At 39.6% G+C, this 23,124-nt stretch overlaps 1 protein-coding gene across 9 annotated transcripts in view; it reads right to left on the minus strand.

The window, feature by feature from the left end:
- Nucleotides 1-23,124, minus strand: part of PHACTR2 (phosphatase and actin regulator 2) — a gene marked incomplete at its 3' end in the record, with an annotated part of 253,202 nt that overhangs the window by 83,415 nt on the left and 146,663 nt on the right. For all 9 annotated transcript variants that reach the window (XM_082474585.1, XM_082474584.1, XM_082474590.1 and 6 more), the window contains exon 2: nt 10,652-10,819. In XM_082474585.1, the coding sequence (XP_082330711.1) occupies nt 10,652-10,819 (168 nt within the window). The remainder of the gene's footprint in view (nt 1-10,651; nt 10,820-23,124) is intronic.

Below are 23,124 nucleotides of genomic sequence, written 5' to 3' on the forward strand. Positions count from 1 at the left end.
CATAATAAAGGCCATATTGACAAACCCACAGCAAACATCATACTCAGCTGTGAAACACTGAAAGCCTTTCCTCTAATATCAGAAACAAGACAGGGATGTCCACTCTCGCCACTATTATTCAACATAGTTTTGGAAGTCCTAGACACGGCAATCAGAGAAGAAAAAGAAATAAAAGGAATCCAAATCGGAAAAGAAGAAGTAAAACTGTTACTGCTTGCTGATGACATAATACTATATATAAATAATCCTAAAGATGCCACCAGAAAACTACTAGAGCTAATCAATGAATTTGGTAAAGTTGCAGGATACAAAAGTAATGCACAGAAACCTCTTGCATTCCTATACACTAACAACAAAAGATCGGAAAGAGAAATTAAGGAAACAATCCCATTCACCACTACAACAAAAAGAATAAAATACCTAGGAATAAACCTACCTAATGAGACAAAAGACCTGTACTCAGAATAAGACACTGATGAAAGAAATCAAAGACGACACAAACAGATGGAGAGATATGCCATGTTCTTGCATTGGAAGAATCAATATTGTGAAAATGACTATACTACCCAAAGCAACCTACAGATTCAGTGCAATCCCTATCAAATTACCAATGGCATTTTTTTACAGAACTAGAACAAAAAATCTTAAAATTTGTATGGAGACACAAAAGACCCCAAATACCAAAGCATTCTGTTTTTGTGGGTTTTTTTTTTTTTTGGCTGGGTTGGGTCTTCATTCCTGCCTGTGGGCTTTCTCTAGTTGCGGCGAGCGGGGGCTACTCTTTGTTGCAGTACGTGGGCTTCTCATTGTGGGGGCTTCTCTTGTTGCAGAGCATGGGCTCTAGGCGCACAGGCTTCAGTAGTTCTAGCACGTGGGATCAGTAGTTGCGGCTCGTGGGCTTTAGAGCACCAGCTCAATTGTTGTGGCTCACAGGCTTAGTTGCTCCACGGCATGTGGGATCTTCCCAGAGAAGGGACCGAACCCATATCCCCTGCATTGGCAGGTGGATTCTTAACCACTGCGTCACCAGGGGAGCCCCCAAAGCAACCTTGAGGGAAAAAAACGGAGCTGGAGGAATCAGACTCCCTGACTTCAGACTACACGACAAAGCTACAGTAATCAAGACAATATGGTACTGGCACAAAAACAGAAATATAGATCAATGGAACAGGATAGAAAGCCCAGAGATAAACCCACGCACCTATGGTCAACTAATCTATGACAAAGGAGGCAAGGATATACAATGGAGAAAAGACAGTCTCTTCAATAAGCGGTGCTGGGAAAACTGGACAGCTACATGTAAAAGAATGAAATTAGAACACTCCCTAACACCATACACAAAAATAAACTCAAAATGGATTAAAGACCTAAATGTAAGACCAGACACTATAAAACTCTTAGAGGAAAACATAGGAAGAACACTCTGACATAAATCACAGAAAGATCTTTTTTACCCACCTCCTAGAATTATGGAAATAAAAACAAAAATAAACAAATGGGACCTAATGAAACTTAAAAGCTTTTGCACAGCAAAGGAAACTATAAACAAAACGAAAAGACAACCCTCAGAACGGGAGAAGATATTTGCAAACGAATCAACAGACAAAGGATTAATCTCCAAAATATATAAGCAGCTCAATATTAAAAAAGCAAGCAACTCAATCAAAAAATGGGCAGAAGACCTAAATAGACATCTCTCCAAAGAAGACATACAGATGGCCAAGAGGCACATGAAAAGCTGCTCAACATCACTAATTATTAGAGAAATGCAAATCAAAACTACAATGAGGTATCACCTCACACTGGTCAGAATGGCCATCATCAGAAAATCTACAAACAACAAATGCTGGAGAGGGTGTAGAGAAAAGGGAACCCTCTTGCACTGTTGGTGGGAATGTAAATTGATACAGCCACTATGGAGAACAGTATGGAGGTTCCTTAAAAAACTAAAAATAGAACTACCATATGACCCAGCAATCTCACTACTGGGCATATACCCAGAGAAAACATTAATTCAAAAAGACACATGCACCCCATTGTTCACTGCAGCACTATTTACGATAGCCAGGTCATGGAAGCAACCTAAATGCCCATCAACAGATGAATAGATAAAGAAGATGTGGTACATATATACAATGGAATATTACTCAGCCATAAAAAGGAACGAAATTGGGTCATTTGTAGAGATGTGGGTGGACCTAGAGACTGCCATACAGAGTGAAGTAAGTTAGAAAAACAAATATCGTATATTAACGCATATATGTGGAATCTAGAAAAATGGTACAGATGAACTCGTTTGCAAGGCAGAAATAGAGACACAGATGTAGAGAACAAATGTATGGACACCAAGGGGGGAAAGTGGGTGGGGGTGGTGGTGGGATGAATTGGGAGACTGGGATTGACATATATACATTAATATGTATAAAATAGATAACTAATAAGAACCTGCTGCATTAAAAATAAAATAAAATAAAATTCAAAAAACAAAAACAAAAACTCTTTGCTCCCAATTCAGGGGTCACGGGTTTGATCCCTGGTCGGGGAACTAAGATCTTGCATGTCGCATGGCATGGCCAAAAAATAAATTAATCAATTTAAAAAAAAATAAAAGATTAGCAAGCATGAGGTTCATGAATGTGAAGCATTTTGATTGTTAAATTATTGGATAGAGTAAAGTTTATACTGGATTACATTCACAGCACATTAACACCATTATTAGGCAGAAGAAAATTCATGCATCTCTAACTCATGTGATCACTTAATAGGATTTCCCCGAGTGCTTTTTCTTTTCTTCCCTCTTGTTTTTTGCTCAAATGTTGCCTTCCCGGTAAAGTTTCCCTGACCACCCAATTTTTTTGGTTTGTTTTGTTTTGGGTTTTTTTTTTGGCCGCGCGGCGCAGCATGCAGGATCTTAGCTCCCCAACCAGGGATCGAACCTGTGTCCCTTCAGTGGAAGTGCAGAGTCCTAATCACTGGACCGCCAGGGAAGTCCCTGACCACCCCATTTTAAACTGGAACTTCCCTCCCACATTCCCTACTCCTTGCTTTATTTTTTCTCCTCTCACGTTCTAATATACTAACTTATTGGGTTTACTCTCTGTCTCCTACCCCTGCTAGAATGTAAGTCCCATAAGGGAAAGCAATTTATCTCTTTTGTTCCTGCTGTATCACTAGAGTCTACAACAGTGCCTGACATATAGTAGATGTAGATGTTCAATAAACATCTGTTGAGAGGACAGAAGAGTATTATCTAACATATAAGCAAGGAGCCCTACATGGACCAGGATGTGCTGTGTGGTCTTTATGGGCTATGTAACGTCCCTCTGCTGCTGTAAATTGCGAAAAGGGAGAGATTTTCTTCCTTTCCTCCAATATGGTGTGAGAGTGAATGATACATGAAGGTACTTCCATGTTCTTAGTGGAACAAGATAGAGAAAATCAAAAGGCTGCCATTTATTAATGCAACCAGATCAGTCCTGAACAAATATCACCCTGGGAAAATCCTCTAACTTTGCCCTACCTTCAAGATATAGAAAATAGTCACTATCAGCAACATTATGCCTCTATGATTACAAAGAATAGTATCTTAAATGAACCAAATATAATTTTGATCCTTTTCAACCAATTTTCTGTGTACACTGCTGAAATCAGGCTAGTCAAGTAGAATAAAAATAATTCTTCAGACCGAATCCTTCTTACAGCAAAAATTCCAGTATATGAAGCAAATCCAGGTGTTAGGGTCACCTTTCAATGATCAATCCTTACTGGTCTGAGTATGAAGTTATCTTCTAAAGAGGCCACATAGTGTAATGGTAAAAAATTTGGCTGTGGCACCATATTGCTTGGCTTCAAATACTGCTTTTGGCTCCTACCAGGTGTGTTTCCTTGGGCAAGTCATTTGAATTTTCTGACCTTAGTGTCCTCATCAGTAAAACTGGGATAACAGTAGCACTTAAACTTTATAACCTTTGAGGATTAAGCGAGTTAATATGAATAAAGTTCTTGGAGCAGAACCTGGCACATAATAGCATTCAATAAAAACATAGCCATTATGTTATTAGGGAGTGAGAGTACCTTCAGTAAATTAAAGCTTTTAGCAGATGACTTTCTGCAAATTACTCTGATTCCTAGAAGGCTGATAACTTGCAACAATGTTATCTAAAAATCTGGGCGGGCATTCCTTCCCCATTACTAACAACACAAATAAAAGTCACAATTATAATGAAAATAAATTGTCTTGATTTTCTTTATTTAGGAGTGTAACTTCTTTTTAAATAAGGGCAAAAAGATAAGAAAAAGAAATTTCCCCTGATTATTTTACTGGCTTTTTAATGGTTGTACATGGCTGTAACTGTGAGTACATGTTTTTGGTTTGTATTTTAATTTATTGTCTTTATCTTTTCCATGATATTTTTTCAATCTTCAATTTCTTTTATAAAGTCCTAGAGCACCCAGGGCTGTAGTTTTAGTTATAGTGGATATCCAATAAATAACCAATTCAAGGCATATGTTAAGAGTACATACCAGGTTCAAATGATCATGTAAAGCATCTGAAGTGGGGCGAAGATGAGTGAGATAGTCTCTGCCCTCAAATAATTTACACAGTAAATTGGTAGCAGACACATGAACTAGGAGAGAAGTCAAAGTACACATGTCATAACAGGAGGACAAGCACAGGAGGGGAGGTGCCTACTAGATGAAGCACAATCAAGGTCAAGAACATCCTCAGGAAAGAAGAGACATGTTAGGACCCTTGCATGGCTGGCAGTATGTTCCCAGGTGCAGCTGTAGGAGAAAGGTGCCCAGAGGAAGAGGGGAGAGCATGAAGAAAGGCCTGGGGACACAGAGGCTCCGGGCATGCTCACCGAGGGACCCTGGGTGACAGAAGTCCAAGGCAAGTGACTAATAAAGAAAGATAAGACACGAAAGGTCAGTTTGGGTTACACTGCGGCGAGCTGAGGAGTCTGGAATTCATTTAGGAAACCACGTGGAGTCAGTCACACTTTTTGGGCAAGAGGCAAAGGACCAAAGTTCCACCTGAGGAAGACCTCCTGTAGTGGTATCCAGGATGATCTAGATAGAGGAGGGAGGGGAGAGATTTCCCCACCTATTTTCCCAAAACCACAATAATCCCTGCTCTCTCCGGCCACCCAGCTCTTGGGCTGTGCCCCTGTAGCAACAGGAGCTCCAGCACCTGAGGTCTGGGGTCTGAGGAGGCCACTCCCACAGACCTATCCCCTGTGTTCCCCTTCAAGCAGTGAGCTTCTGTCCTGAATCCTTTGGTAACTTCCTGTCCTAGTTACCAGCTCTATTCCCTGGTCCCTTAAAAAAAAAAAAAAGATGGGGACCCAGTTTGAGTCTTTTTGGTTCCAGCACCATCTGCCATGAATACTGCCACCTAAGTAAAGAACATGCTGGCTCCTAAGGCTTGCTTGGATTTCCCAGTCTCACTCACCTGGGTGCTCTGTTAGGCTACCCTACCTGGTGGAACACATGCCATTTTGCTGTGAAGGACCCATTGCTCTATTTACTGGCCTGAGATCTGGATGTTATCTTGGTTACTCTAGTGTTCCTGACAGGCTGTGCCACCCTGAATCTTCTCTGTCAGCCTCACTAGCTGGGTTAGGTTCCCTTCCTAGGCAGGCTTAATGCCAGAATCCAGTCTCTCCCTGCCTCCTCTAGCATTCCATAGCTTTCTAGAACTAGGACAGCTAATACCTAAGTAGAGCAAAGAGGCCACCTGCAATAATTGAGACATAGAGTGATAAGGACCAGACAATGGGAACCGAGAGGAAAGGCTGATGGTAGAGGCCTGCACTAGGAGAAATAAATCAAAGGTTTAGGAACTAACAGAATGTAGAAGATGGTAAAAAGCAAGGACGAATCAAAGAACTCCATGGTCAAAGCCTGGATGCCAAAGAAAGTCACGTGTGCAATAGCAGGGGTAGCTGGGGATGGTAGGGGATCTACTTTGGTTTGGAAAGTATTTGTACATAGGACTTACCCGCTCCCTCTCTGCTCCCTCTCTGTGCTCATTCAGAGCAGGTGTCAGTACCTTCCCTCTCTAAAACGAAAGTTTAAGTTAATGCATGAAAGACAAGTAGGGTGAGCATAATGAAAGCCTCTGGTGACTGCTACTGCCGCCAAGTGAACTTTAAATTTTCTATCTTGCTTCACCAAAAATAATTTGTTTCTATTCCTGATATTACATTTTAATACTATCCCCAAACACAGAAGTATTTGTGAAAGTAGAAGTTATGAAAAAAGTAAAGATATTAAGCTGAAGACATTTTAGATGTTAAGTATTAAGTTAATGTATTAAGTATTAAGTATAATTAAGTATAATGTATTAAGTATTAATGTTAATGTTAAGTATTAACTGTGGATATGTGTTGAAGAGAATAAAGAATCAAGTTGTAAGATCTCTGTTTGGTGCCATTGCCTTAAACAACGTCAAAGAGTAATTCCTGTAAAAGATCAACGTTGGTATCTCATATCCTGTTTAAAGCCTGGGATACCTTTAGGGAGGAGTGGAATTCAGTGGTTGCTACTCCAGTCACCTGCCCAGTCACTCAGTGGTTTGAGGAAGAACTGAGTGTGGTCATAGGTCTACAGACCCTCTCTTCTAAACCGGGGGACACACAGCACGTATTCACAGCAATTCTTCTGCTTGTAGACGTTGTAACCTCTCATTGTGAAAATTTCTCGGTCTAACTCTGCAGTCTTACAGTCCAACTTAACTGAATGCCTCCCCTCACTGTGTGAGAGTAAAATCTGATGCAAGTTTCTTAAAATTCTCACTATAAAATTCTGATTATTTAATTAAAAAATTGACACCCAGAAGCAAATTAATCAGTGCCTGGCATGTACCACGTTTTCAGTGTAGATCTATGTAGACCATAAGAATGGGTTTTGAGTTAACACACAGTCCTCAGGCGCTACTGCCCATGAGGTGCTCAGGGAGATGTGCTTGGGTTCGAGAGATGTGGGCACTGAGAAGAAAGAAGGATGAAGAAGGGCACGTTCACAAAAAGAGAAGGACTGAGACAGGTAGCGAACCTCTCTTGCACGGGTTTAGGGGAAATGGGAAGGGGAAGAGAGGGGACAAAAGAGAAAGAAAAGCCAAAGACAACCAAGATAATGACACCTTGTGTAAATCAAGTAAGAGCTATTTTGTAAAACAAGGAAGGACACAACAGCAATGGCACATCTTGTAGAGACTGAGATGGATGAAAATGAGAGAATAACACTAAATGTCAGGACTGGGAGGCTTGGAGTCCCCTCAATGGAGTGCTGGATGCAGGGGCAGACTGCAGAAGGAAGGAGATGAGAGTGCAGGAGGGAAGTGGAAGCAGCAGACACAGGGTAGATTTTTAAGACCTTTGATCTTAGTTGTAACCGCCCATGTAGAAGTTAGAGGAACAGCCTGTTTGTTTGTATTGTCAGCTTTGGGGAGATGAAAGCACACATAAAGACCCAAAGGGAGGCACCTCAGCCGCCACTAGCTACCCACCGCCCCCCCCCCAATAAAAAGGGAAGAAATGATTATATAGGAAAAAAAGTGTAAATGAGATTTTGAGTTCTAAAGTTAGGGAAGGGATGGAGCTTAGGTGGAACCAAAGAAGGACCCTTTCACCCAGGAGATGAAAATCGAAGAAAAGAATCACCAAGGGAAAGTGAACAGAAAAGACTACTCTGTCCTAGAACCCAATAGCCTATGGACCATCCTAAACAGAGCTGAAGATACGGGTAACTTTCTGCTTTAAAACAAGGCCAGAGAACCTGAAGTCGGGGCATAAGCCCAGCCAGCCTTATAGGACAAGACAGCCTTTCAAAATCTAGTTGACTCAAGGACCACCAAGCAGACAGAACACAGGACCTTTCTTAACTTCCACCACCATGAACATGTGAGAACAATGGCATTTATTACAATGGCATTAATAAATCAGTGTTGCATCCTACCTACCATCAATTAAAAATTCCTACAACAGACACCCAGACTAGGAAAAGTGGTATTAATCGCTGTATAACAGAACACAGTAAGAGTCATGTCCATATGACTGTAAAGCCAAGAGCTTAGGAGAAGGACAAACGAAGAAGAGTTACTCTTCTTGGAAGAAATTCATATTCTTTCATATCCCAAAATATTATGGATCTTGCCTAAGGTGTTCTTTGATGGAGCTGGCCTTGGTCATATCTAAACCCCTAGATTTCACTGTTTGAGACAATGTATTAGAGAAGAAAACACCCTTCTCTTGGTTATTTCCAAATGCATCAGTTTTCCTCTAGATGTGACATCTTTCCTCAATGTGAAAAAAACATGTTACACCACTTTGTTCCTCCGTTTATTTTAAGCTTTACTAATACATTCCATAAAACTCAGCAGAAATTGAATTAAAATATATATATATAGTGACAGTAAAATACTTGAGACACTTGATACCATCTTGCGAAATTCAAATAAAGCATTAGTAATAACATGGGTTTAAAAAGAAATGATGCAAGTAAATGTAGCAGAAAAATTCACAATGAATTGTTAACACATCCACTTGGCTTGACTTGATTCTGTTATGTCACAATTTTGATGCAAAGACAAAAAACAAAAACCAATCTAATGAGACATCTAATAACTTTCTCAAGTTTTTAATGTGGTTCAGTAGTCTTTAGGAGCTAGAAATATAGTACCCATAAATAACTTCTTGGAGCTCAACTTATATAAAATCTTGTGTGAATTTGAAAAGGAAACAGAATACAGAGATTGCTAGGCTATCCTCAATAAATATGGGATAATATAAAATAACACTTAATGCTGTTTAAAATATCTTTTCTTAAATATTCTGGGTTGGTAGAAATGTTACAGCCTCCCTACTATTAAAATAATTAAAAAGAGTGACAAGAAAAGATGAAGGGAAGTTCTTTGTAATTGTTTCTACTTTAGGGAGAGAGAAGGTAGCAGCCCAGACCCAGGAAAAGGGCAAGGGAGACAAATGAAGAGACTTTCATCATCTCTTTTCAATGTCTTCTTAATGCTACTGTCCAGAGCCCTATTTGCATCTTGGTTATCCATGGTAACTCGACGAGCTAGACTCCCCCAATGCTTAGGGAAACCTGAGCGGGAAGTACTTAAGAAGACCAGTGTATTTCCATCTACAACTGAAGAACAAGGCAGAACAAGATGCCCAGTCAGGGGTTGGAAGGAGTCAAGGATCCACAACAGAATCTGGAACTGAAAGCACATTAGAATTCAATTCATTCAACTCTGATCTGACTTGCTCAAGGTCACACGGTACCTTGGTGGCCAAGACACAACTAGAACCCAGGTGTCCTCTCTCAGCACAGCACTCTGTCTATCCCTTCCCACTGCTCCTAACCCAAGAAACCAGTTAGGAACTAAAGAGGATTCAATAAGCAAACTATCATTATTTGCGCCTAAGCCAAGTCTTTTGTCTTTGCCTATCTTTTTATTGTAAAAACTTTCCAGTACTTACAAGTAGAGATATGAGAATAATGAACCCCATATATCCAGCTCCCAGCTTAAACAATTACCAACTTGTGACCGATCTTCTTTCATCTATACTCCCCTCTCCTCCAGGATCATTTTGAAACAAATCCCAGAAATAGTATCATTATTTCTTTTTAAATATTAAATTCTCAAAGAAATGATACAGCTGCAAAAGCAGCAGAGACAATTTTCTTTAGGAAGCCCTGGTGTCTCTATCCTACACCCTTGCGCTATTGATGGTGTTTTCCTTTTTATGTCACAGCGCTAGAACTAAAGGCCAACTCTTATCTCAGCACAGACCAGTAAGATATGCTCTGTGATCCTGTACATACACGGACAATATTAGTTTCTGGTGCAGTGAGGAATTTTGATGAAGGGATTATTTTAGACAACAAACGTGGAGAAAGCTAAACTTACACCAAGAGATAATTATGCCTTTCCACCTTAAACAATACCCTGATACTGGACATTTGTTTAAATCAGGCTTAATTCTGGCCTGAGATTTAAGGCCAACTTCCTCCATAAGTCCATATGAAAGGTACTAAATAATGTAATTCTTAAGGTTTAACAAATCCACAAAATAAAATAACAATAAAAAGTTTTCACACCATTAGGGTTATGACTCCTCTAGGACACAGACCATTTATTTGTCCTAAGGACATGATGGAAATTTAAAATTCATAACTATAGCAACACTTTTCCTTCATACAGCCATTTAAATTTTGCCCACAGAACAAATACATTTAAAAGACATTTAAAAAATTCTTCATTGACAAATAGGATCGTGTTACTGGAACTAAGTAGACAGATAAGTGTTCGTATGTGTGTGTAAAAATGGATACTTGCAGCTACAATACTGACAAATAACATTTCCACTTCTAATTTTCCATTTCACCTCCCTCTCCCTACACATTAATTTTTTATATGAATTTACAAGTACATATTTAAAAACGAGACTATGTTAGAAAGCCAAAGTGAGTAGGAAAAGAAGGCAGATTAGAACCCTAAGTTGTTTCACCCTTAAATGAAATAATTTCATTTCAAATATAGATTAATTTTTTCCCTGAAAAAAAAAAAAACCCTGCAAGATATAATTTTTTACCTTTTGGAAAATTTAACAATTTATCTTCTAACAAATGATGTTCCTACCTGCTGATGTTTCTCTAAATTTGTCACTGGTCTTCTTTTTCCTCCATTTCCAAGGCTTAAAGATTTTACCAATGGTGGAGAGTTTCCCCTTTCTCTTGAAGGGAGGTGTTTGGGAGCCTGCTGTTGGGCCATCTGAGTTTGCTAGAGAAGCTTTGTCCAGTCCGTCAACTGTATAAAGAAAGTCAAGTCAGAGAAAAGCTGTAATAAAAGTTTGAAACAACATCATCTATGTCTTCCTGCACTGTTCAAAGTAAGCATGCCCACTTTAATTGGAATCTCACATAAAGTTTATTTTGCCCCATTTCCCTGCCGGTAGAGCTCCTCTAATATCAATCAATAAATCAATCCTTCAGAAATTATAGTCCCCTTAGATAATCATTTTGAGGAAACAGAAAAGAAACAAGAGACCTACATGAAAGGTAAGGCCAGATAAATAAGGGTCTGCGAAACAGCTGAATCCATCTGCAACAACTACATCAATATTTTGTGCAGAAATAGAGTATTCTAAGTGAAACAGGATGTTCCTCCAGAGACTAGTTTGGCATTCTCAGTAATGAAAATGACAGTTATGGTGTAGTTAAAACCAGGTTTTTTTTCCTTCACAAAATAAAATTTAGTGCCAAGAAGCTAAATTCTAAATTTTACTATACTAAAACTATCTTTTACTTCTGTTACAAAAAAGTTTTTAGCTTCAAATAAACTGATAACTATCACGAATGACAAAAAATACGTGGAAAATATGGATGTCGTAGGTAACAGAACATATCTTTATGTGCCTCAATCATTTCATTAATCAGAAGAAAGGCCTCAAACCTTAAGTTGCCTTACACTATGTTCATAACAGAAAGAAGATGGTGATAACTTACATTACCCCAAAGATTAAATTTTAATGGCAAAAAATGGGAAGCAACTATAGAATGGATAACTATGGTATTTTTCATGCAATGAAGTAGCACTCAGCAATTTAAAGAAAAGGAGCCATTGATACCTACAAACAATGTGAATGTATCTCAAAAACATTGTGCTGGAAAAAAACAGCAACACACAAAAGAGTACATACTGTGTGGTTCTATTTATATGAAGTTCTAAAAAAGGCAAAATGAATTTATGGGAAAACAGAAAAAAGAAGAAGAAAGAAAGAAAACCAGAACAGTAGTTGCTTCTTGGAGTGAAATGGAGGTGGGAATTAATTGAGAAGAGGCTTGAGGGATTTTCCTGGAGTGATGGAAATTATCTCAATAAAGGATGGATTATACAAAATGCATCAAATGGTATTTATGATACTGTGCATTTTACTTTATGTAAAATCTACCATTAAAAAAACCATAAATAAGTAGTGAAGTCCAATTAATGGCATGCACGCTGACATGTTTAGGGATGAAGTGTACTGATGTTCATCAAAAGTAATAAATTGATGGATAGATGGAATGGAGATGGATAAATTTACAATATAGTAAAATATAGCAAAATGTTAAGTGTTGAATCTAGGTGGTGGGTGTGTGGTCGTTAATTGCATAATTCTTCCATCTCCAAAACTTTCACAATAAAATATTGGGAAAAATTGGGCTTCCCTGGTGGCGCAGTGGTTGAGAATCTGCCTGCCAATGCAGGGGACACGGGTTCGAGCCCTGGTTTGGGAGGATCCCACATGCCGCGGAGCGACTAGGCCCCGTGAGCCACAATTACTGAGCCTGCGCGTCTGGAGCCTGTGCTCTGCAACAGGAGAGGCCGCGATAGTGAGAGGCCCGCGCACCGCGATGAAGAGTGGCCCCCGCTTGCTGCAACTGGAGAAAGCCCTCGCACAGAAACGAAGACCCAACACAGCCATAAATAAATAAATAAATAAATGAATGAATGAATGAATGAATGAATGCCTTGGGAAAGGCTGGCTTGATTTCGCTCTTCATCTCTCCCTCTCCCCATTCTTTAAAAAAAAAAAAAATGGGAAAAATAAAACAAAAATTGAATGGCAAGAACCTCTGCTTCTAGGAAAATGGAGTAGACTTACTTTATCCTACTTCTCCTGCTACATACAACTAAAAAAACCCCTGAATGTTATATATAAAAGAAACATGAAAAGACTGTACAAGGTGAAAAGAAAGTAGGCCAGCTTGGGACCTCAGGACCTAAGAAACAACATGGAGGTAAGATCCTTGGGTTTTCCTTTAGTCTCATGTATTCCAGACTTGCAGCTGAACCTGAAAACACCAATGGGCACAGACCAAAACTGCTCAACAAAAGCCTGCTCTCTCTAGCCAAAGGAGCAGGAAAGGGACAGCCTAGCAAGACAGAAAACTTTTAGACAATAACTGCTCCACTCCAGCAAAACACCACAGAAGAAACTATGACCATCCAAGCCAAGAAAGGCTGAGTGGGTAGACTAGACTTCTACCCTCTAATGAGGAGCCCCAAAACCCCTATCAGAGTGGTATCAGAGAGGACCAAGTAGGGAGCCAGGACCTTCCTGTGCATTAGCTGTTAATGAAGCATCCTCTACAATGTCAGTGGAGACCATGTGGGAACCTGGTCTTCCACCCATACCCAGTAATGAGGTATCTCTTCTTCTCCTTCCCCGTCAGTATTGGGGTCACACCAAACCACTGCCCAGTGGGAACAAGACCACCTCCACCCACTACGGTGTCAGTAGAGACCACATGGGGATCTGGAAATTGAACCGTGCCCGAGAGTAATGAAGACCCTTCCCCCCATTTCTGCTGCCAGATATCAACAGAGGATGAAGGGAGAACCTGGGTTTTTACCTCCGCCTGGCAGTAATGAGGTGGCACCCCTCGCTTCCCTTGCTGGAGAGGTGTCAGACAAAGCCAGTTAAAACAAAAGGTTTCCATAACATTTACAGTCTCATAATATAATACAAAAATGTTTTAAATTTCAATCAAAAATGACTTGACATACCAAGAACCAGGAGAATCTTAAACTGAATGAAAAAAGGCAGTCAATACAATGCCAATACCTTAATCCTTGTAAGTTCTCCTTCCAAACAAGAATGATAAATCCTGTTCTTCCCACTCATAAAGTCAACTCTAATTTCAGGCAGAAATGCAAGTTCAGCAGTGACTGATTCTTCTGTAAATGGTTCCTAACCCTACTTTACCCCAGCCACGTTGGCCAAGTGCAGCAGGCAAAGAGATGGGAAGTACTAATTTGGAAGCTAAGCCAGAGTTAAAAAGTAAAATCCTTATTTACTTTACTTCCACTCCTGTCCAACTGCCTTCCTTAAACTAGGGGCAAACCCAGGGAGAAACTGACCATATGGTATTTCTTCTCCACTGAGACTTTATGCTGAAGGCTCAATTTTGAACAATTTAAATGCTGTGAAATATAAAAGGACTGACTATTACAAACATGGGAACTAAAGTTACCATCTCAAATTCACCTCCATGGCTATAGACACACATTTAGTTCTCATTTTCTCTCAACCCACATATCCGGTTCCCTGACACTCCATCAGAATTCTGCTTTTGATCTGAAACACTAAGGAATAGTCTATTTTTTCTCCTGAAGACAAAAACAAATGAAAACAAAAATTAAATATTCCTTAGGTGACAGAAGGTGACAGATGGGGAGACTGAATGAGGTAGTTGAAAAATGAAAGCCTTCATGTTAAATTCATAGCTACATAAGACATTAACTGCCATACCTTTCTTTATTTTGCATTTAGTTTTAGTCTTTATCTCTACTCCGGAAGGGGCCTGGGCCAGTGCCAATGACCACAGCAGAACACGCACACACATACCTTTTTCCTGACTGAATGAATCCACCTATAATTTTGTAATTACTGGGTTATTACAGTAAACCACACTTGCAATTAGGAACCATACGTCGGCACAGTTGGCCACACTGCCATTGTACTTCTTGTAAATCATGAACATGAAGGGGACTGCCACCTGATTTGGAGTAGTATAAACAGAATATTTACTCCTTTCTTTCCTCCAAACACCTAGGATACTGCCAGGACCATTGATAATTCTATTATTTTTCTTTTGGACCAATTTACCATTAAAGTCACTTTGAAACTTTCAAAAAATTTTTTCACAACAAATCTAGTGAATTTGGCATTTACACACAGATAAGAACAAATTGCCAGGTAAAGCCCAGATGAAAGTCTGATTTCCCTGTTTTATTTTTATTTTTTTTAACATCCATCTTTTTATTTATTTATTATTATTATTTTTTGGCCACACCACTCGGCCTGCAGGATCTTAGTTCCCCAACCCAGGATCAAACCCGTGCTCCCTGAAGTGGAAGCACGGAGTCTTAACCACTGGACCACGAGGGAAGTCCCTGATTTTCCTGTTTTAAATGTTTACTTTGATCCACTTACATGTTATGAAGAGTGACCTGTCATTCAGCAGGACTTTCTTTTTCACACTGGAAATCAACATTTAAAAATATTTAATTCAATTAATTAATTAATTTAAAATCTCCTTGAGGAGGAGATTAATAAAATTTATTTACTTTTAATTATTTTTTTAAAATTTTTATTGGAGTATCGTTGATTTACAATATTGTATTAGTTTCTGCTGTACAGCAAAGTGAATCAGTTATACATACACATATATCCACTCTTTTTTAGATTCTTTTCCCATATAGGTCATTACAGAGTATTGAGTAGAGTTTCCTGTGCTATACAGTAGGGCCTTATTAGTTATCTATTTTATATATAGTAGTGTGTATATGTCAATCCCAATCTCCCAGTTTATCCCCCCATCCTTATCTCCTGGTAACCATAAGTTTGTTTTCTACATCTGTGACTCTACTTCTGTTTTTGTAAATAAGTTCCTTTATTTTCAATTTTAATTTTATATTCGAGTATAGTTGATTAACAATGATGTGTTAGTTACAGGTGTACAGCAAGGTGATTCAGTTATACCCCTACAAGTATCCATTCTTTTTCAAATTCTTTTCCCACTTAGGTTATCACAGAATATTGAGCCAAGTAAATATTATTTAAATATTTTTAAAAACAGTCATTAGCTGTTCAAGTGTAGACATTTTAAACGACACAGCTCAGTCTATCTTCCCACCAAAATAAGCTCGTTCCTAACAGGATTTCCCTGCACCACCAACCAGTAAGATCCAGAAAATACATGAAGATTTTACTTTTCATTTAAACAGAAATTTATCAGTTAGATAATCCCAGCGCTACTGTGACCACAGAAGCCAAAAATCAATGAAGCTAGATAATTATCATATAAATTAAATTATAGACTTGGAGAGTCTCTTCTTTGAGATCTGAGAACTGAATGACAAGGATTCTTAGAAAAATTAACCCTATTTAATACGAGTTTGTAGTATTGTTATAATGTTCAATAGTTCTCTAATAGTCTAGATATTCATTTTTGGTTTTTCTCCACACAATTATTTCAGTCACTGAGAAAGTGAGACAAATGTGGCAGGACATTCCACCTCACAAATTTCGTAGGTGAAAGATCATTTAGAATAGAACCTCAATAAAAGAATTCCCGGTACTAATTCTAAAGAAAGTGATAGCCACTCTGAAAAAAAACAGTGGCAAAGATGGCCTCAACTGTCCTCTAAATATCCTTACATATCTTTTAACTTTTAAATTTTTTTGGCTGCATTGGGTCTTCATTGCTGCACACGGGCTTTCTCTAGTTGCGGCGAGCGGGGTCTACTCTTTGTTGCGGTGCACGGGCTTCTCGTGGCAGTGGCTTCTCCTGTTGCAAAGCACGGGCTCTAGGTACGCAGGCTTCAGTAGTTGTGGCTCGCGGGCTCTAGAGCACAGGCTCAGTAGATGTGGCGCGTGGGCTTAGCTGCCCCACAGCATGTGGGATCTTCCCGGACCAGGGCTCGAACCCATGTCTTCTGCATTGGCAGGTGGATTCTTAACCACTGTGCCACAAGGGAAGTCCCTATCCTTACATATCTGAAGGTTAATGAGAATACATTTTTGAAGCCCAGTAATAACAAAAACAATTAAAGCGAACTCATATGTGGTTAAAAAAAAAAAAAAAAAGTGTTGATAATACTCTGCTGTACTAAGTATATGCTTACAATACTACTCATACTGATTTTATTGGACCAAAGAATGTACCTATTAAAAGGGCATTGTACAAAAACATCTGACATTTAAAAATCAAGAACTTAGGGACTTCCCTGGTGGCAAAATGGTTAAGAATCTGCCTGCCAACGCAGGGTACATGGGTTCAATCCCTGGTCCGGGAAGATCCCACGTGCCGCGGAGCAACTATGCCCATGTGCCACAACTACTGAGCCTGCACTCTACAGGCCGCGAGCCACAACTACTGAGCCTGCATGCCACAACTACTGAAGCCCATGTGCCTAGAGCCCATGCTCCTCAACAAGAGAAGCCACAATGAGAAGCCTGCACACCGCAACGAAGAGTAGCCCCCGCTCGCTGCAACTAGAGAAAGCCCGTGTGCAGCAATGAAGACCCAATGTAGCCAAAAATAAATAAATTTATTTTTTAAAAAATCAAGTACTGAAAAGAAGTAAGAAAACAAGCAAACCAAAGTTTATTTCCTTAATAGATGGCTTCTAGGCTATTTTCTTTGTGCCTTTGTAAGTTATTATGCTTATGTAATAATATCACTATATATATATTTTACTTCTATTACAGTTTTTATGTTTCCACTATAATTCTGTCACCTTCCTCTTTAAAGGCCACAGAACACATGGCAAAGAAACATTAGGGCTGCACTCAGGGAAGATTTAACTTTATTTCCTACCCTTACATGAGGCCTCTCTCTCACAAAACAGTGACTTAGAAAACATGCTGTCAGACAGGGGCATACATCCAGTTCTGGGCACAGAACCAAGTAGACAACAAGGTCAGAGGGAACGGATGCTATGAGCCGTCGCAGAAGAGATTGGATTAGGGAAGCCAAGTGGCTATCCTTGTTTTGAGTTGTCTAAAAGAGACCCTTACTCTCTTGCTAATCAGCATTTACATTGGGTTGGATCAAATCTCTTCCTTTTGGGGGTAGGATGAATGACCAGGGGAAGGGAAGGGAAAAGGAACAGAAGAATAAAAATGTGTGGCATTACATGGCGTTAGGAGTTAATTCTGAAACTGGTATACTTGTAAACTGGATGGAACAAATTGATGGTGGATGTTAGGAGCCAGATTTGTCAGTCTTGGAAAGGAAGGTTACAGACAAGTAAGGGGGAAGCTAGAAGGACCCATGTGGCACTGAATTAGAGTTGGAGGCATCAGTATGAACTCCTGTTTTGGCAAGAGAAAGAGAAAGAAGGAGATAGATAGATAGATGACAGATAGATAATAGGTATGTGTATATACAGGGCTCAGTATACACACGTGTATTTCCTATTCATTCTGAGGGGCTAGAAGCAATGACACCCCAGTCAGCACTCAGGTCTTGGTTTCTAATAGCACTCTCCAATAAAAGGGATCAGACTTTTTTCCAGAAATCGCTGCTTCTAGGGTTGGAGCAAGGAAAATACTAGATGAGTTTGGAGCATCTTATAGTGCCAGAAAGTAAACAAGCACTCAAAAAACATTCTGATGAGAGAATGTCAAAGTCACACAGGAGCCAACTAAGAGAGTCCCACAGGCCAAAGATGGAACAACTTGAGCAACAAAATAAACAGTGCAGTATTAGATAATAATTCAAAGTATAAAATAAATATGTGAGTCCATACTGAATAAATACTGAATAAATAAATAAATGTGGGATAACAGAAAAGTCTGTACAGAAGAATCACAATTAATTTATATAAATACTCCACTCTCAGGAAGGTGGATCTTAACTCCCTACCCCTGAAATGTGGGCTATACATGGTGACTTCCTTCGAAAGACTTCGGTATAGGGAATTCCCTCGAGGTCCAGTGGTTGGGACTCCACGCCTTCACTGCCGAGGGCCTGGGCTCGATCCCTAGTCAGGGAACTAAAATCCCACAAGCTGCGCAGTGCGGCCAAAAATAAATATATACAATTAAAAAAAAAAAAGCCTTCAGTATGGAAAGGTAGGGAAAAAGAGGGACTTCACGGTGGAGAAACCTGATAAACACTACCTCAACCAAGTGATGGATGTTAACTTGATCAGTGATAAGTCATGTTGAGAGCATGGACCCTTGATATGATGGATGAGAATCAGATGTTGAAACCTATAACCCCACTGTAACCATAAGAAAAGCATTAGACAAACCAAATTGAGGGACATTTACAAAATACCTGACCAATAAATACACCTCAAGGTCATTAAAACAAGGGAAGTCTGAAATTGTCCCAGACCAGAGGAGGCTAAGGAGACATGATGAATAAACGTAAAGTGGTATCCTGGATGGAAGCCTGGAACAACAACAAAAAAAAGGATCTTAGGGAAAAACTAGTGAAATCCTAACAAACTGTGGAGTTTAGTCAATAATAATGCACCAAAACTCCTTCCTTGGTTGTAACAAATGTATTCTACTCATTGAAGAGATGAACAACAGGAGAAACTAAGCTGGAGGTATATGAGAACTCTCTGCACTGTCTTTGCAATTTTTCTGCACATCTAGAACTATTCTAAAATAAGGGGTTCATTTTTAAAAATGTGGATTAACTAGCAAGGAGAGGATGAGGACTTAGGAGACTCCTAGGGGACAGGGTATCAGTTGTAGAGAGACCTCGGGCGTGGTGTCATTTATCAACAGTAAAGATTTCTGCTCGAAGTTTTAGGAAGTAATATGTTTTAGAATTGCCCATTTTTCTCTCCAAAATCTCCCTTTATTAATGCTTTCAACTCCCAGTATTTTATCACTAAGAGAATATTTACAGGTCATCAAACTGCTGTTTCAACACTCTGTATTACATGATGGATGGATCCCAATAAGGTAAGTGGTATCTAATATCTTGCAAAAGAGTAGACAGTGGGCCCAGTTACTACTGATCAGTTACTGTGGAACCACACAGACAGAGGCGATCCCCAACACATGCGTGTGTGCTGTACTAGTAGCATGTACTGCTAACACAGAATGACAAATCTGGGAATAAAAATGTTTTAAGTTACTTGTACTTCGTTTTTAAATCACTGAAGCTCAATTATTTTCAACAATAAACTTCTATTTGGGAATCAAAAGTAAATTTAAAAGACTGAAATTTATTTCATGACAATGGAGGATAGCTTTTCTAGCTTATCCATTTTTTCCCTGAACTCATGGGCACAGGAGAAGAGTGGTATAATTCAGGAACAGAAATCCCACAGCTCACACTGGTGTGAGAAGTTTGATGAGCAGACCCAACCATGAACTAGTCACTGACACATCCTGGGTTTCATTCTTTCCTGAAAGTGGAAATTCACAAGCACTTTATTAAGAGCAGAATTAATAATCACTATTATTTACTGAGTATTTACTGTGTGCCAGGCACTGTGTTAAGGACTTTACCTGCATTAGCTCATGCTAATTCTTACAATAGCTCTGAGATAAGTACCATTAGTGGTCCCATTTTTGAGATGAGAAAACTCAGATACGCAGAGACTAAGCATCTAACTCAGTATCTGGGACATCGTGTGTGTGTGTGTGTTTATATTCATAATAGAGAAAGGTTAAATAAATATTTATCAACTAAATATATGACTAGGTAATGAATAAATAGGTATCTTCCTCAAGTGACACACCGAGCAGGTGGCAGAGAGCTTGGATCAGAAGTCAGGTCTGTCTGCCTCCTGAGCTGGCCCTCTTAACCACCACAGTGCAAGGGCTGCTTTAAGTCGGTGCCATGACTCGCCCTGTCGCAAACTGTAAGACAGGATTCCTCCTCTTACAGAGTTCGCGGTAAGGTGGGGGAAGCGGACATGATCAGTGGTCAATGATGCCAGCCAACTGGGGAGGTGCTGGAATAAAGGCAAAAGCAGAGAGACTAGTAAACTCTGGCTGGGGTGGCTTGGGACTATATCCCAGGGAGTGGGGAGACTTGAACTGGGACAGCCAAGATGAGTAGCCTTTCCGGTGGAAATCAAGGAGGGAATGCCTCGAAAGTGAACAAATTAAGGATGGCTGACCTTTTAAAGTAATGCCAAGAAAAATGTTCTCATTATCACAGTGCCGTGCTCATAAGAGACACATGAGACATCTTTATGGAAAAAAATAAAAACAAATTTATAAAGTCCTATCCTTGAACATGTGAAATGGTTAAATGTGAAATTTTTAAAAAGGAGCTAGAGAATTTTTGAACTTTCTATATATCAATGCATATAACACTAGATAAAAATCTGAGAAAAATACAATTTTAGAGTTAGATCTTAGATGACGCAGAAGAAAACTGCTTTTCACCTGCTGATAGTTCCTTTTAAAAATAATCAGCATTAAGGTAATAATCATGGCTAAAAATATATTTTAAATTGTTTAGCCACCATCTTTTGAAATGCAGCAAGAGAAAAAGAACGGAATGTAAACAAGAAATTAAATTCAAAGAAAAATATCTCCAATTGCCCTTCTACATGCATCACCTATAGACTTTCTTGGTCACATCATACTTGTCACTAGAAGTAAATCTGTAGATATTTTTGATTTTTGTTGTTGTTGTTAATTTCACAAGCGGTTCCAGGTATGTGAGAAGAGCAGAGGTCAAGAGACTCATGTGAAACCTGGATTGTAATTGACTAGGTTGCTCCCTTCTGCACCTGACCTTACTTGAATCGATTTGAAACTAGACCTCAAAAAAAAAATTTTTTTTATTAGAAAAAAAAAGAATAAGGGGGTTTCCCTGGTGGCGCAGTTGTTAAGAATCTGCCTGCCAATGCAGGGGACACGGGTTCGAGCCCTGGTCTGGGAAGATCCCACATGCCGGGGAGCAACTAGGCCTGTGAGCCACAACTACTGAGCCTGCGCGTCTGGAGCCTGTGCTCCGCAACAAGAGAGGCCGCGATAGTGAGAGGCCCGCGCACCGCGATGAAGAGTGGCCCCCGCTCTCCGCAACTAGAGAAAGCCCTCGCACAGAAACGGAGACCCAACACAGCCAAAAAATTAAAAAAAAAAAATAATAATAATAATAATAATTATTGTGGGACTTCCCTGGTGGTGCAGTGGTTGAGAGTCCGCCTGCCAATGCAAGGGACACGGGTTCGAGCCCTGGTCTGGGAAGATCCCACATGCCGCGGAGCAACTGGGCCCGTGAGCCACAACCACTGAGCCTGCGCGTCTGGAGCCTGTGCTCCGCAACAAGAGAGGCCGCGATAGTGAGAGGCCCGCGCACCGCGATGAAGAGTGGCCCCCGCTCGCCGCAACTGGAGAAAGCCCTCGCACAGAAACGAAGACCCAACACAGCCAAAAATAAATTAATTAATTAATTAATTAATTTTTAAAAATAGATTGGATTTTTTTAAAAAAAAAGAATAGAATGTGAAAAATGTTGCCACAATAGAGTAAAATGAAGGAATTTTAGTTTCTCTGGAGGAAGACTAATATTTATTCACTAGTTAATTAATTATATACTAGACTATAATTTGCCTCCCAAATTACCAATTTCCATTCCCCTGTCACTTGAGAGAAACGATAAAGTTAGCTAAAGGGACTTGCGATGAAATCAGTATTTCCCACTGTCACTGAGATTAATACTATGAAGATTTTTCAAAATAACGTTTGAGGTATAACATGCACACAGCAAGCAAATGATTTTGTACATGCAACCACCATCCAGATCAAGGTCTAGGTCATTTCCAGGCCCAGAAAACCTGCTTGTGCTCCTTCCCAGTCAATACCATCCTCTCCATCCATGCCCCCAAATAACCACTGTTTTGACTTCCATCGCCACTGATTTGTTTTACCTGTTCTTGAACTTCAGCTTAGCGCAATTATACAACATACTCTTTTGTGTCTGTCTTCCTTCACTGAACATTGTGTCTGTGAGACTCATCTAAATACATGAGCATTTCAAAGCAAAGCTACCTAAGTACAAAATGAAAAATATGCCATCTATCTCAGCAAGACCTCAGATGGGAGAGTACTTGAACATGATAAGCTTTTTCACAGCTCTTGCTTTTAGAAAGGATATCATTTCCATTTTCTTTACCTGGAACACGTAAATAATATCTCCTTCCCCTTACTAGATTTCTGAGAAAGCTAATCTACCTTTCCACCATTTTTTGAGGTTGCCCTGAAGCCATGCTAAATTAGAAGCTCACCTCAGCAAGCTTAATGATGGAGAAGCAGTTTATTTTCTGTAAATAATGACAGCTTTATGTTTAGTCTTATTCTGCATATTAGAGCAGGCAGTAGTCTGAGCAATACGGTTCAGAGAAACACTGAGGATAACATTATCCATTACAGGAACAACTCTGTTTATCACAGGAGTTCTACATTACTACTCTCTATATATTAAAGCCCTATATATGAGGACACTGAGACCCAAGAAGGCTATGTGGCTTTCCGAATAATTAACTAGTGGCAGAGACATAGTCTAGGTCATCTGATTCCTGATCAGGGGGCTTTTTTCCCATTCTCTCAGGCTGTCCTCATTGGAATATGA

Source organism: Balaenoptera physalus (assembly GCF_965194825.1).
Source record: "Balaenoptera physalus genome assembly, chromosome: 9".
In the NCBI taxonomy this organism is placed as follows: domain Eukaryota; kingdom Metazoa; phylum Chordata; class Mammalia; order Artiodactyla; family Balaenopteridae; genus Balaenoptera; species Balaenoptera physalus.